The sequence below is a fragment of the Bufo gargarizans genome, chromosome 1 (assembly GCF_014858855.1).
Source record: "Bufo gargarizans isolate SCDJY-AF-19 chromosome 1, ASM1485885v1, whole genome shotgun sequence".
NCBI lineage: Eukaryota > Metazoa > Chordata > Amphibia > Anura > Bufonidae > Bufo > Bufo gargarizans.
This window is the reverse complement of record NC_058080.1, coordinates 360,652,763-360,665,997: the sequence shown is the minus strand read 5'-3', so window position 1 is coordinate 360,665,997 and position 13,235 is coordinate 360,652,763. Positions and strand designations below refer to the sequence as shown.

General features: G+C 42.7%; 1 protein-coding gene across 1 annotated transcript in view; it reads right to left on the bottom strand.

Annotated features, from left to right (window-relative positions):
• Positions 1–2,312: 2,312 nt before the first annotated feature.
• ADAMTSL5 (ADAMTS like 5) overlaps positions 2,313–13,235 on the bottom strand; it is a 43,110-nt gene continuing 32,187 nt past the window's right edge. Inside the window, exons 11-12 of the mRNA XM_044283442.1 lie at positions 4,835–4,903; positions 2,313–3,122 (exon numbers count right to left, since the gene is read on the bottom strand). Of these exons, the coding sequence (XP_044139377.1) occupies positions 2,815–3,122; positions 4,835–4,903 (377 nt within the window). The 3' untranslated portion in view covers positions 2,313–2,814. The remainder of the gene's footprint in view (positions 3,123–4,834; positions 4,904–13,235) is intronic.

Sequence of the window (13,235 nt, the reverse complement as noted above, 5' to 3'; positions counted from 1 at the left end):
CGCTGCAGGCAGTGTTTTGGTGTCTGCATCCAGAGCGGAATGGTGACTGAACGGTGGCAAACTGATGCATTCTGATCGGATCCTTTTCCATTCAGAATCCATTAGTGCAAAACTGATCAGTTTTGGACCGCTTCTGAGAGCCCATGACAGATCTCAGAAAAGGAAAGCCAAAAAGCTAGTGTGAAAGTAGCCTTAGATGGAATTGCCACAGTTACCCAAAGCAACAGGTTTAACTATGAAGGATTGACGTACTTACCATGGGGGCAGACTATACAACTGCTATGGGACCAGGAGTGAGATGAGGCCCAGCACATGAAGGGGTTATCCGATTCTTTCTAACTGATGACCAATCCTCTGGATAGGTCATCAGCATCTGATCTGTGAGCGTCTGACACCTGGGACCCCTGCTGATCAGCTGTTAGAGAAGAACCTGATGCTTCTCTGAGTGCTGTGGCCTTCTAGCTGCTCACCCTAGGACAGTGAAGGAATCTAGGTTTATCATTCATGACACCACTACAAATAAAATCAATGGTGGCTGGCTTTCAATGGCAGGATAATGGGAATGGTCCCGGCAGAGACAGGGGTGTGTAATGAAGGTGTCACCTGTCTGGAAGGATGAACAATGAAGTTGTTGGAGCTTTCAGTCTTTCAGTCTAATGATGTACCCCCCCCCTCCCCCCCCCCCCCCTCAAAGTCTGCAAGCTGGGGAAAATGTATTCTAGCGTGTCATAGAGGTATGTGGCAAGACCCATTGTCTAATCAGACTAAACCTGTAATCATTTACATATCCGACATTTCTATCTGCTGCATTATTTTTGTTGTTGTCAGTGAGTGTATATGAGCATAGCAACAAGCACTCAATATAAGCCCTGTAGGAAGGCTCAAGGGTCCGTCATTGACGGAAGGTACGTGTCATCGAGGTTCCTGGCCTCGGTGAGATAGGAACCGGTAATTTTGTGTGTCAGCGGCAGCTAGTGCTCGCTGGCACTGTTTTTACTTAGTGTGGCTGTAAAGCCGATCCAGGTCGGTTCTTATTGGGAGCAGCCAAAGAGCAGGGTGGGTGCCTGTTCCCCATGTTCCAGGCCAGGTTTTGGGCTGGGATTTAAAAACCCAGCCAGCAGCTCAGCTGGGTGTGGAATGATCCTCCAGGTGATAGTGGAGCTGTGGAAGCTCTGTGTTTTGGAGCTGAGGAGTTCCATCATGCTGCAAGGCTGAGAGCCCTATGAGAGCCGCCTGCTGGGAGTCTGCCAGGTGACATGTTTTGTTCTGTGGACTCTTGCTGTGTGAATTAACACCAGGACTCTTGCTGTGTGAATTAACCTCGCCTTGCTACAGGTTGGTCTCTCGCTGCTGCAGATTAGCCTCCATGAGGACCTTCACAACAGCCTCCATTTTGTCACGTGACACAGGTTTGAATCTAGCCAGTTTGATAATGACATACAGCTGCGTGCAAAACAAAAAATATTTTGGCGCTCACGCCGAGCCTCACTGCGCTTGCCCGCATCCTTCACTAATTGTAGGGATTTGCTCTGGTAGACAGGGTAAGCGGACGCAATACAGAGGCAAGACCATGGTTGAAAAGCAAAAGTTCCGTGTTTATGCACACAAAAAGGCAGAAAAGAAAAACAATACTTTGCAGGGTCCTGGTGTTAATTCACACAGCAAGAGTCCACAGAACAAAACATGTCACCTGGCAGTCCACAGCAGGCTTTAGGGCGCCTGACTCCCAGTAGATGGCTATCATGCGTCTCTCTGCCTTGCAGCATGACGGAACTCCTCAACTCCCAAACACAGAGCTTCCACAGCTCCACTATCACCTGGAGGATCATTCCACACCCAGCTGAGCTGCTGGCTGGGTTTTTAAATCCCAGCCCAAAACCTGGCCTGGAACGTGGGGAACAGCCACCCACCCTGCTCTTTGGCTGCTTCCAATAAGAACCGACCTGTATCGGCTTTACAGCCACACTAAGTAAAAACAGTGTCAGCGAGCACTAGCTGCCACTGACACGCAAAATTACCGGTTCCTATCTCACCGAGGCCAGGAACCTTGGCGACGCGTATCTTCCGTCAACGACGGACCCTTGCGCCTTCCTACAGCCCCCACAGGTAAAGAAGAATACTAAAACCAGGCCAACTTACTATTGTTCAGTGCCAGATCAGTCACTGATCATCAAGGTTTGCATGCACACACAAAGTATAATATATGAATTTTATATTTTCAGCTGGGAATACTCCACTATTTCCATCAAAGGGTTTTTATTTTCAAAAACACATGGGAAAAATATCTTAGATATAGTGATGAGTTAAATAAACTAGCCATTTCCTCACCTTGGCCTGATGGATCTGTCTTCAATAGACCTTCAATTTCAAATCACACTGAGTGGAAATGTTTTTGCAGAACATACATTATATTTTCCATATTGTTTAAGTTTGTCATGTCAGTAAGACATCTTGCACAGAAGTTCCATGTACACAGATACCTGGAGGTCCTTCAGTTCCGTACCATAGGTACTCCGTGTGCTGCTACATGGTGCCTCCCCTAAAAACAATGATTTGGTGTGGATTTTTTAATGAAATCTGTGACCGATACCTTTATGGAGCCTTCAACATAGATATTTTTACATTTAATAAATTACATTAAATTATACATTCCAGGCCTAATGTGTCCCTTGTGCTAGTTGTTCCAGGTGCTTTCAGTCTTAGTCTCTGGATTCTCTTCTGCTTCGGGCTTTGCTATTTTCATTTTTGATGACTTTGGGCTTCCTGCCCTCTCAGTCTTCGTGTAAATAATAAGGATCCTGTTTTGTGAAGCTCTCAGGAGGATGTTCTGCATGATCTACTTAGTCGTTCCACCTGGTAGTCCTCGTGTTGTGACCAGCGCTTGACATAACTATTAATAGTCAGCAGGATTCTGTTCAGAGTATGCTCATAGTTCACATGTCTCGAAGGCATCATGATATATTCTTTATGATCTTTAAGCTTAGGGCAGTCACACTTGTTAGACACCCAGATGTATTCTCGGTGCACAAGAGGGAACTTGTTTTTGTATACATGTTTAATATGTATGTCGTAGCGTGTCTCCTGACCTATTGTCTTCTGTCCTAAAATCTTGCCACGGATTACTGCAAAGTAAAAGATAAACCAAAATTTTTAAAAGTTACAGTAATAGTTTTTTCCCCCCTGATTTTATGTATTCTTTTAAAGTTTTCAAGAACTCTACTTACTGACGTGCCAGAGAATGAAAGACTGTCTTGGCCATGTCCATATAAAAGTATATAACTTAAATGAGTTCTTAAACACCTATGGGTGCCTTTACACGTGGCAGATTTTGTTGCAGAAATTTTCTGCAACTGAATAGAAGTGCCATTCATCTGGATGAGGCTTATTAAAACGTTCCCAGGCTTTTTGTCAATTACTGTAGGTCTTTCTGGCTTCTTTTGAAAAATACAGCATGATATAGCTCTTGCCATTTTTCAGCCATTTTGACATATCTTCCTCTATAAGGGGAAAATGCAATTTGGGCCCCACTCCATAAACACACTACAATAATATTTTTTTCTGGGCCATGTACATGCAAGAATGATCGCAATGCGTTTCTTTGACCACCTGCATGTTTGTGGTGTTTAGTGACGGTTCTTTTGCAAACAGTGTTTCCCACTAGCATTTTCTTCATGTAGATTTTTCCCTATAGAGAAGGCAATATGAAAACACCAAGAGCGACAGCATGCTGTAAGAAAAACTCCTGTAAAAACACAAAAGTAAAGAAAAACTATAATGTGAACCCACCCTTAGGCCAGGCACCGAGGTGGTGGGATTGCTAGTGAATCCTGTACCACAAATCCTTGGCAAGGTACAATACATGAAAATGAGGTATTTAAAACCCCATCCACATACTTTAGAAAAAATCCATTCAGAAATATAAGCGAGCTGTGGATTTTCATTATGTTGTGGAAAAGTCAGCTCAGCAATCCGGCAGGCTGTTCCTGTTCTGCAATCCGGTCAACTGGATACAGCTGTTAATCACCCAAGCCTGGTATCCAGTGATATATAAAGCGGAATTTGGCCTAACAAAAATTGTTACGTGCAGCAATTTTGGTCTGGTCGATTCCTGGCACTTATGCCGGGGAGTGGCTGGATGCTCACTGTATACCATTATGGTGAATAGGCTTGGATGATGCCATATGTCAGGCATGCTCAACCTGCGGCCCTCCAGCTGTTGCAAAACTAAAACTCCCATCAGACAGCCTACAGCTATCATCCTACAGAAGGGCATTCTGGGAGTTGTAGTTTTACAACAGCTGGAGGGCCGCAGGTTGAGCATCCCTGCCATATGCCATGATATTCTATGGGGTCCGGCAGGCATCCGGCATTATCCAGCTATGCCGGATTCGGAGAACTGCCTGCTGGATTGCTGTGCCGTAAGTGTGAAAGTAGCCTTACAACGCCTAAGATGAAATCTGTGGCCAAATCAGCATGTAACAAATGTGGATTTGCCATAGATTTGCAACATAATATGCGGCAGGAATTATCCACGGCATCTGGACTTACCCTTAAACCCTCACTTGTTGTACAGAGTCAAGACACTTTCACACAAGCGGGGCACTTGTCCATATAAGATTTATGGTAGATCAGGGTTCAGCAACCTTCGGCACTCCAGCTGTTGTGAAAGGACAACTCCCAGCAGAACTTTCATAGAAGGTAATGGAGCATACTGGGAGTTGTAGTTTCACAACAGCTGGAGTGCTGAAGGTTGCTGAACCCTGTGATAGATCATGATCTTGTTGATCATCAGTTGAAATTTTACAACAAAGTAGTGACCAAATCTCATGCTTACCAAAATCACTCTGACAATAATGTTTCTTCCTCTGGGATCTGCCCTTGAACTGCATACACTGCTGGCAATCTCACCCAAGAAATAAAAAGCATTAAAAATCCATAACAATAATAATTTGAGGAAACTAAATATTCATTATCTTCAAAAAGGTACAATTTGCCCATGGATATTTCCAAGCAGAGATTAATTGAAAGGAGCAGCCTTTTAAGGTAGCCATAAAAGAAAGAATTCTTGTACAGTCACTCAGAATTGAGAAAACTCGTTGGAAGAACGAGTGAAACGTTTTCAAGAAATCTACAGTAAGTCCAGTTGCCTTGATTTATTATTTACAGATATACCATGACCTGGATAAATGAGAACCTTCACAGACATAAACAAAAGCATATGAAATAATATGTTTGGAAGAATTCTAGATAACGTTCAGTATTAGATATTAGATGATTAGGGCATGTATGTGGAGATATTTTGGTCTAGTTGAAATGATAACTATGAAACATTTTTATAAATAAAGCAGTGACACTTCACATGGGCATCCTATGCTGCAGCAGATTGCAGCGAAAATGTTACCTGGAGAAGAAAAACATGGGATTTCCGTAAATGCACAAGGAAGGAAATGAACACTATTTTGGAGTACAAAATTTGAGGGGTAAATCTTTTTATTTTTTTGCTGTCAAATTTATGTCTTACTGAAAAAAGCAGCATGTTTTGGACTTGTGTGAAATATATAATTATTTTGGAGGTTTAGAAAAAGTTTGTACGAGTTACAATAGTCAACAGGAAATGGAATTCTGTAAAAGGGAATTCCCATAAGATGCTCTCTGGAGAAATGGCATTCTTTCAGAAAGCACAGATGCTCAGGAAGTAAAAAAAAAAGTGAATATAAAATCTATGTACAAACTAGAGCTATAATATAATACATGAGTATAATATTGGATACAGGTAGTACAATCTAGAGATACCTATTTATCAATAACTCTGGGAAAAAAACATTTTTAATTACCTTATTGTGAATGCTGTTCTGGATCGTCATCGATTAAGGGCTCATTCACACGATCGTATGGCCGCAGTGCCGTGTTGCGGACTATAGTGAGTCTGCGATCCGTAAGATACTGCAAAAGATAGGACATGTCCTATCTTTTGTGGTGCAGAGGCACAGATCGGAAACCCTTCCGTGGTCTTTCGGGTCCTTGCCTCCGCACCACAAAAGATATGGCAAAAGATAGGACATGACCTATCTTGCAGATCGTGTACCCATTAAAGTCAAGTCCGCCGCGCGGCACACATGGCTGGTGCCTGTGTATTGCAGATCCGCTGTTTGCAGTCCACAACACATGCACGGGCCACGGCAGCCATACGTTCATCTGAATTAGCCCTAACAAGAACAGAAAGGGCTAAAACAAACGTCTCTTTCTCTGTAGGAACCAGCACAACCGTATATGCTAAGGGCAGGCTATTGCTTTCTATAAACCAGGGTTTCTCAACTCCGGTCCTCGGGACCCACCTACCGGTCAGGATTTGAGGATATCCCACAGAATGAATAACTGTAAGTCCTGATGCACTGTTGCACTGACAATAGCGTTATCTCCTGCTCAATACTAAGGAAATCCTGCAAACATGACCGGTAAGTGGGTGCGGAGTTGAGAAACCCTGCTATAAACCTTCAGCCCTGTGGTAGCAAATACTGTAGGTCTCCCCACAGATTATAGTTTGTCCCAACACTGGGATATTCTGTGATCATTTTATCATAAGGTTACGGCCACACGGTCAGGTTTCTGCATGCAGTTTTGGAAGCCAAAATCAGAAGTAAAAAAAAATGTTATTTTATACAATATACAATATAGGCACAGTGGCTCACCTGCTCATCGTTTGGAAGTCACGGAGGAGCTTGGAACACAGCACCAAAGGTAAATCCAAAAAAGAGGAAAAAATTCCAGCTTCCCAATAAAAACGATGGTCTTTATTAAACAAGAGATAAAAACTCACATAGAAAAAACACTTATCTACACATTTTGGAATAAAACATTTGAATCCTTACTCATGACAAGTGTATGTGTATACAACCCACATTGATATAGCGGACTGCCTCCAATCAGAAATGAGGAACCGCATGTCAGGTGTTGTCAATATCAAGATAAAATACAAAAAGTGGAGTGGAGTCCATATCATGGTGAGTAAAAAATACAATTTTAAATAAAAACTAAGAAAAAACACAAGAAACAAAAGATACCCTTTTAAAATCAAACATATTGCAAAGTTAAATCACGTTTCCTATTTAGGCCAGTAGGGGCACAACTGCCGGGTTGAAACATCCAAAATGTTTCTCTGCTCTGCAGTTTCCTCTTGTGATCGCCCCCTCAAGCTGGTGCTGTAACCCTTTCTATTCCCTGTGCTGTAAGCATGGAAACATCTCATTTGTGAACCATTAAAAAATGTAAGGTTACCGCCGATACGGTTCTGGTTCTGGAGTGTGGAATGTCTGAAATACGTTTCTGTATTCTGTTTATATTGCATTTGTGGTGCAACCCACATACTGCACATAACCTTCCCCGCATGTTATCAGATGGACTGCATAGTCAGTGTTGCAATTAATATATTGCTTAATTTAATACTGTTTATGATTCACCTTAGAAACAACTGTCTGGGTAGCAATCATATAGTTGCAACATATGCATCTATTGTAGACAAATTTAAAGCTTCCTTTGTAGTGTAACCAAACCGGTTTGGGGGCAGAGCGGTCTTGGAAAAGACTAGGGCAAATTTTTTGTTGTAGTATAGGGGCCCTGCGTGCTACACACGTTATATCCTTGTAATATACTGTATATCCGCAATTATACTCCAACCATCATAAAATTTTAGTACTGATAGATGCTTTAACTTTCACTTGTCATGAGTAAGAATTCTAATGTCTTATCCGAAACGCGTAGATAAGTGTTTTTCTATGGGAGTTTTTATGACTTGTTTAATAAAGACCATCATTTTTATTGGGAAGCTGGAATTTCTTCCTCTTTTTTTGGATTTCTCTCCTTTTATGTTACACTCCTGATTTTAGCTTCAGAAACCTGACCGTGTGGCTGTACCCTTAGGAGACCCCTCTAACAAAGATAGTCCAAATCCGGTTATATATTTACTTACTGTATGTAGTGAATTTAGTTAACTTATGCTAATAGTGAAATAGTTACATACTGTACATACCGTAGTTTCACTGTGATGATGAAGAACATAATTAAGAATCTGATGACTACTGCAATAGCTCTATATTATAAGGGAATTGTGGTGGCTCGATTCTCCCATCATGTAATTATTGAAATACGAGGGAGAAAAGGGAACATTTCCAATCATAATCTCACAATGGGGAACAGCTGTTCATATAAATTCTATAATATGATATCTAACATGACACCAAGCTCATGTTATCCCTATTACAGTCCACAGCTGTAGATGCATATTAGATGCAGTTCACACACAATTTATGTTGCTAATTTCTCCTATAGTAATGCATAGGGTGAAACCCACAGCAAGTGCACAGAAAAAATCCTCCAAAAATCTGCAGTGTTGTGTGTGTCATGCCCTTACAGAGAAATGATGAATTTATGAAAGAAAATATATCTGTAAACTAACTGTACATCATAGTTTTCACAATGGTCCCAGATTAGGAGAAACATGTCACAATTCTGCAATGAACAGTAATCCCCAATATATTAACCAGAGAGTCACTAATTTCCTGAAATTTGTCTCAGTTACTATTCTATTGATTCGGTCATCAAACTGACCCAAACTGAAAATGCCCCACTTACCCTGGAGAACTGTGTATGACACTCTGGGGTCTCCTTGGACTGTATCCAAACCCTTTCAAGCTCTTTAACGCCAAGACCACTTTAATATGTCATAGTGACATTGACATATGTGGCCAGGTAAATGGATGGAAGTGGGTGGTAACAAACAGCCTCTTTTAAAATACACTGTCATATTTTTATGCTTTTTTTAATTTAAAAAAAGTCAAAAAATGTTCCATTTGTGGTGGTAGATGCCTGCCGGAATTTATACACACATGGTGTTGCTGAAAGAAGCAATGTCTTTTTAATAAGCAGTCCAAAAATGATCTCTAATTGGCTTCAGATGCCTGGTGGTGTTTATATGCACACACAGTGGTATTGGAAGAAGCAATGGCTTGTTTATGACAAGCGGTCCAAAAATGATATTTTTGGGGGGATTAGCAACAAGTTTGGTGTTATTTTAAGAAAAATATATATCATCCTGAAACTCTTAGAAACAATAGCTTTTTCCAGAAGCCATCACAAAATTATCGCTTTTATGGGAGCAGTTTAAGGTTATACTGTGCAGGGTGGAGTTCCCAGCAGAAGCAGTACAGTATCGAACATGATGAACATGCAGAAAGAAGCAGGGGCCTCACTGGGCCAGTACTAAATAGCCAATCTCCACTCTTAGCAATGGCTGATCTATTCATTGGCATTAGTCAGAGTTAGGCCTCGTGGCTGTGCTGCGGGTCGCAATGCACGAACATCAACCGCAGGGCAGCCGCAGCAGATCGCGGACCAATTCACTTTAATGGGTCCACAATCCGCCCATTCCGCAAAAAGATAGGACATGTTCTATCTTTTTGCGGAACGGAGGTACGGGACGAAACCCCATAGAAGCCCTCCGTAGTGCTTCCGTAGGGTTCCGTTTCGTGCTTCCGTTTCACACCATTCCGTATTTCCGTATTTGCGGACCCATTCAAGTGAATGGGTCCGCATCCGTGATGCGGAATGCCCACGGAACGGCGCCCGTATATTTCGGTCACGGAGCAGACACCTTCGTGTGAAAGAGGCCTTATGTGAAAATTCTTATGGATCCATGCCGGATTCATCTTTACAAATGTAATGTTTTCCACACTTATGGAAGACAATTTAGTCTGCTTCAGTGTCATGATGCTATCTTGTCTGACAGCACACTGGTGGTGAACTGGACAGTAATCCGATGGAAAACTGGGCAGTTCTTGCCACTGGTCCAATCAGCTGACCCAGAAGTCCATGGGGTTGTGGATCAAGGTATTTGCCAGAGAAAAGTCACATGCTCATTGCGTGATCTTTTACTGCTTTACGCTGCTCATACATCATGCAGGTGCAAGGTAGAGTTGAAACACTGCAGATCAATCAGACAGACTGTTTTGTCACTGCAAGTCCAGGAGGGTGTTCTTAGCAACATACAAACAGTTGAAATGTGCACACATGGTCAACATCTTTTGCAAGCCATAACACATTTATTTAAAAAAACACTGCACCACTATATTTATAATGTGCACGATACAGAACAGCCACAATGTTTCTACCATTGTCAATGACTACATTTTCCAGTTATAGGTGATGGGGAGATGTACAGCTGTAAATTTGTTGGTTGATGCACAACAGAAACTGATTTGCCGTGTGTCATCTCTCCCAGGCTCATCAGTTGACAACATGGCAGCATTTCAACTTACACAGATCAAAAGAGGACAGACAGATGTTCATTGAGGAACAAGATAAACGCCTGGTGTATGAACCAGACCTGCACAACCATGGAGGTGTCAGCAACACTTGGCCTCATTGTGTAATTGCCAAAAATTGACCCAGTGGGTCGTGTGAGATATATTTTGCCCCTGGCTATAAATGCGGCTCCCTGTGTCAATGGGGGTGTACACCTGCCCAAGTTCTCTTCCACATGGGAGTATAACGGGGGGATGTTGTTTTTTTTTTGAAATAATGGTGGCTATGTATCTTCAATCTAGGCTGGGTGCACGCCTCAGCTTTTTAAAAGCAGTAAAATCTACTAAATGGTATGTCAGCGACTGCACAGACACCACCCAAGCTTGCCTTAGGTGTGACAGCTTTTGATCGTACTCTAACAACAGCAGCAAAATCACTTGCTTCTTACTGACCAAAGTAGAGGCAGATCTGCTCCTGACAGTTTTTTGGGATGTTTTGACCATATGACACTATCTGGAATATCTTTCTTTGCACACGGGATGTTGTCTCTTAGGAAGAAAGAAGATGACACAGCATATCGCTATAATTGCGATATAACTATGATGCAGAAAAATGCATTAGACACACTAATCTATAATCAAATTTTTTAATAAACTATAAAATACTAAAAAAATGTTCATTGTAGATATTCCACTACAATATACCGTTGTAACGGTAACTGTGGTCTACGCACATATACGTCAGGCACAATAGTCTGAGATCAACTGAATAAGCTTTGATATTTGTTATAAAGTCCACTACAATATACAATAATTGTGACGCAGACCAAATCATCAGGCAGCACACTATCAGCACCAGGATTAATATTGTAAAAAGATTTGTTGCCATTTCTGAACTATGAGGTCAAAATTGGGGTGATTCACATTAGTAAATTGAGTTATATAGCTTTATATTGACTAACATCATGGTTGCACAGACTCCCTGAGGCAGCCTAAATATATGTGATGTGATGAAGATTTGGGGTGATTAACATTAATAATAAACTGCTCCAGATCTAATTAAAATGGCTGCCAGCATGCCTGAAACAGCGTAAATCTGTTTGATTTAGCTGTACTTTTAAGGCTACTTTGACACTAGTGGCAACAGGGTCCAGCATGCTGTTCCGGTCGGGGAACAGCCTGCCGGATCCGTGCTAATGCTAGCCCACCGTGCCGCTGAAAATCCGCTCCCGCACTATTCACTATAATGGGGGCGGGCCGGAGGTCCAGCCCCAGCACGACAAACATGCCGAGAGGCGGCCGGACAAAAACCGGAGCATGTTGTAGTTTTTGTCCTGCCGCCTCTTGGCATGTTTGCGGTGCTGCGGCCGGCCCTCAGCAGTGAATGGGGCCGGAGCGGACTTCCAGCGGCACAGTAGGCTAGCGTTAGCACGGATTCGACATGCTGTTCCCTCACCGGAACAGCCTTCCAGACCCTGCTGCCACCAGTGTGAAAGTAACCTAAGATGTGTGTGACACTCAGATGTAGTTTTAGGTCAAATAAATGCAGAAATTTTGAAAATTCTAAAGGGTTCACAAACTTTCAAGCATAAATTCATTGACTTCTCTTCATTTTGAAAGAACTTCTCTGACACTAAAAAAGCTGGTTTCTGTGTTTTAAAGGAGCATTCAGTTTGTGGCAAGTTAAAGTTATAGATATTAGATTTGGAATGGGGACCCGTACCCCACAGGGATCCCGCAATGAACAAAGTGGCAACTTAAGCATGCGCACTGCCGCTTGCACCGTTTCATTCATCTATATGGGAAATTCCACAGACAGTCAAGTACAGCGGATTTATGTCAATAAAGCAGTTTGGAGCTGAAACACAAAAGGGTGAATTATAAACTTTATAAAAGCAAAACTGTCTTTGTTGCCCATGCTACCCAGTCACAGTACAGCCTTCATTTTGTATTCTGCTTTATTTACTTAAACCGGAGCACTGTTTGAATTTTACATACTGAGGCACAAGGGAAATATCTAATGAATATGTGCTGTAAGGGATCGCTCTCTCTCTCAGGGGTCGGCAATGATAGACTTCTCATCAAACAGGGGGTTTTCAAGCTCAAACAGCTTTATTTGTCACACAGACGTCCAAGTTTGGCATCACTCGGCACAATGAAGTCGCAGCTTCACCTCAGAACGTGTTACATTAACACAAAACAATAAACCCTTGCCGGCAAGGCACTCACTATACAGAGATCTCCCTAACTCACCTCTAGCTCAGTGTTCACACTGCGGCATTTGGCTTCGGTCAGACAGCCTCCTAGCTGTGACCAGTGCAACCCACCAGTCCTACTGGTGGAAGCAGCAAAATATATTGGGGGGGGGGGATATGGTCCAGCAGTCCTCCTGACTCTGACCATGCGACACTTCTCTTCGTCAGGCATTGCTGGGCCCCCTTAAACTCAGGCTTCCTCAGCCTTGTGGCCACCCAGCCCTTCTGGCCGGAACCACCTGGAGCCTCTGCAGGCTTCCTTCTTAATTCCATCAAAACCCAGGCTTCCTCAGCCTTGTGGCCCCAAAGCCCTTCTGGCTGGGACCACACAGGCCCTCTGCAGGTCTGTTCCTTAGGGTCTAACTCCTCCTCTCGCACACTGAGGATTGCTTTATCCCCAAGTGATTATCGCACCTAGCCAGGTGATCGTAGAGAAAGCCCAGCAAATCATACCATATATCTTCTTCTCTAATAGGTTTCCTGCACTATTCTAGGAGACACATATCTTTCCTCATATATGAGGCCTGTCACTGCCTCACAAAGCTTAATGGGGTTGGGCAGCCAGTACATATTGATAACCTATCCTCAGGATAGGTAATCAATATCTGATCAGTGTAGATCTGACTCCCGGCAACCCAGACAATCTGCTGTTCCTACCTCTTCAAGGCAGTGATCCTACTTCTTC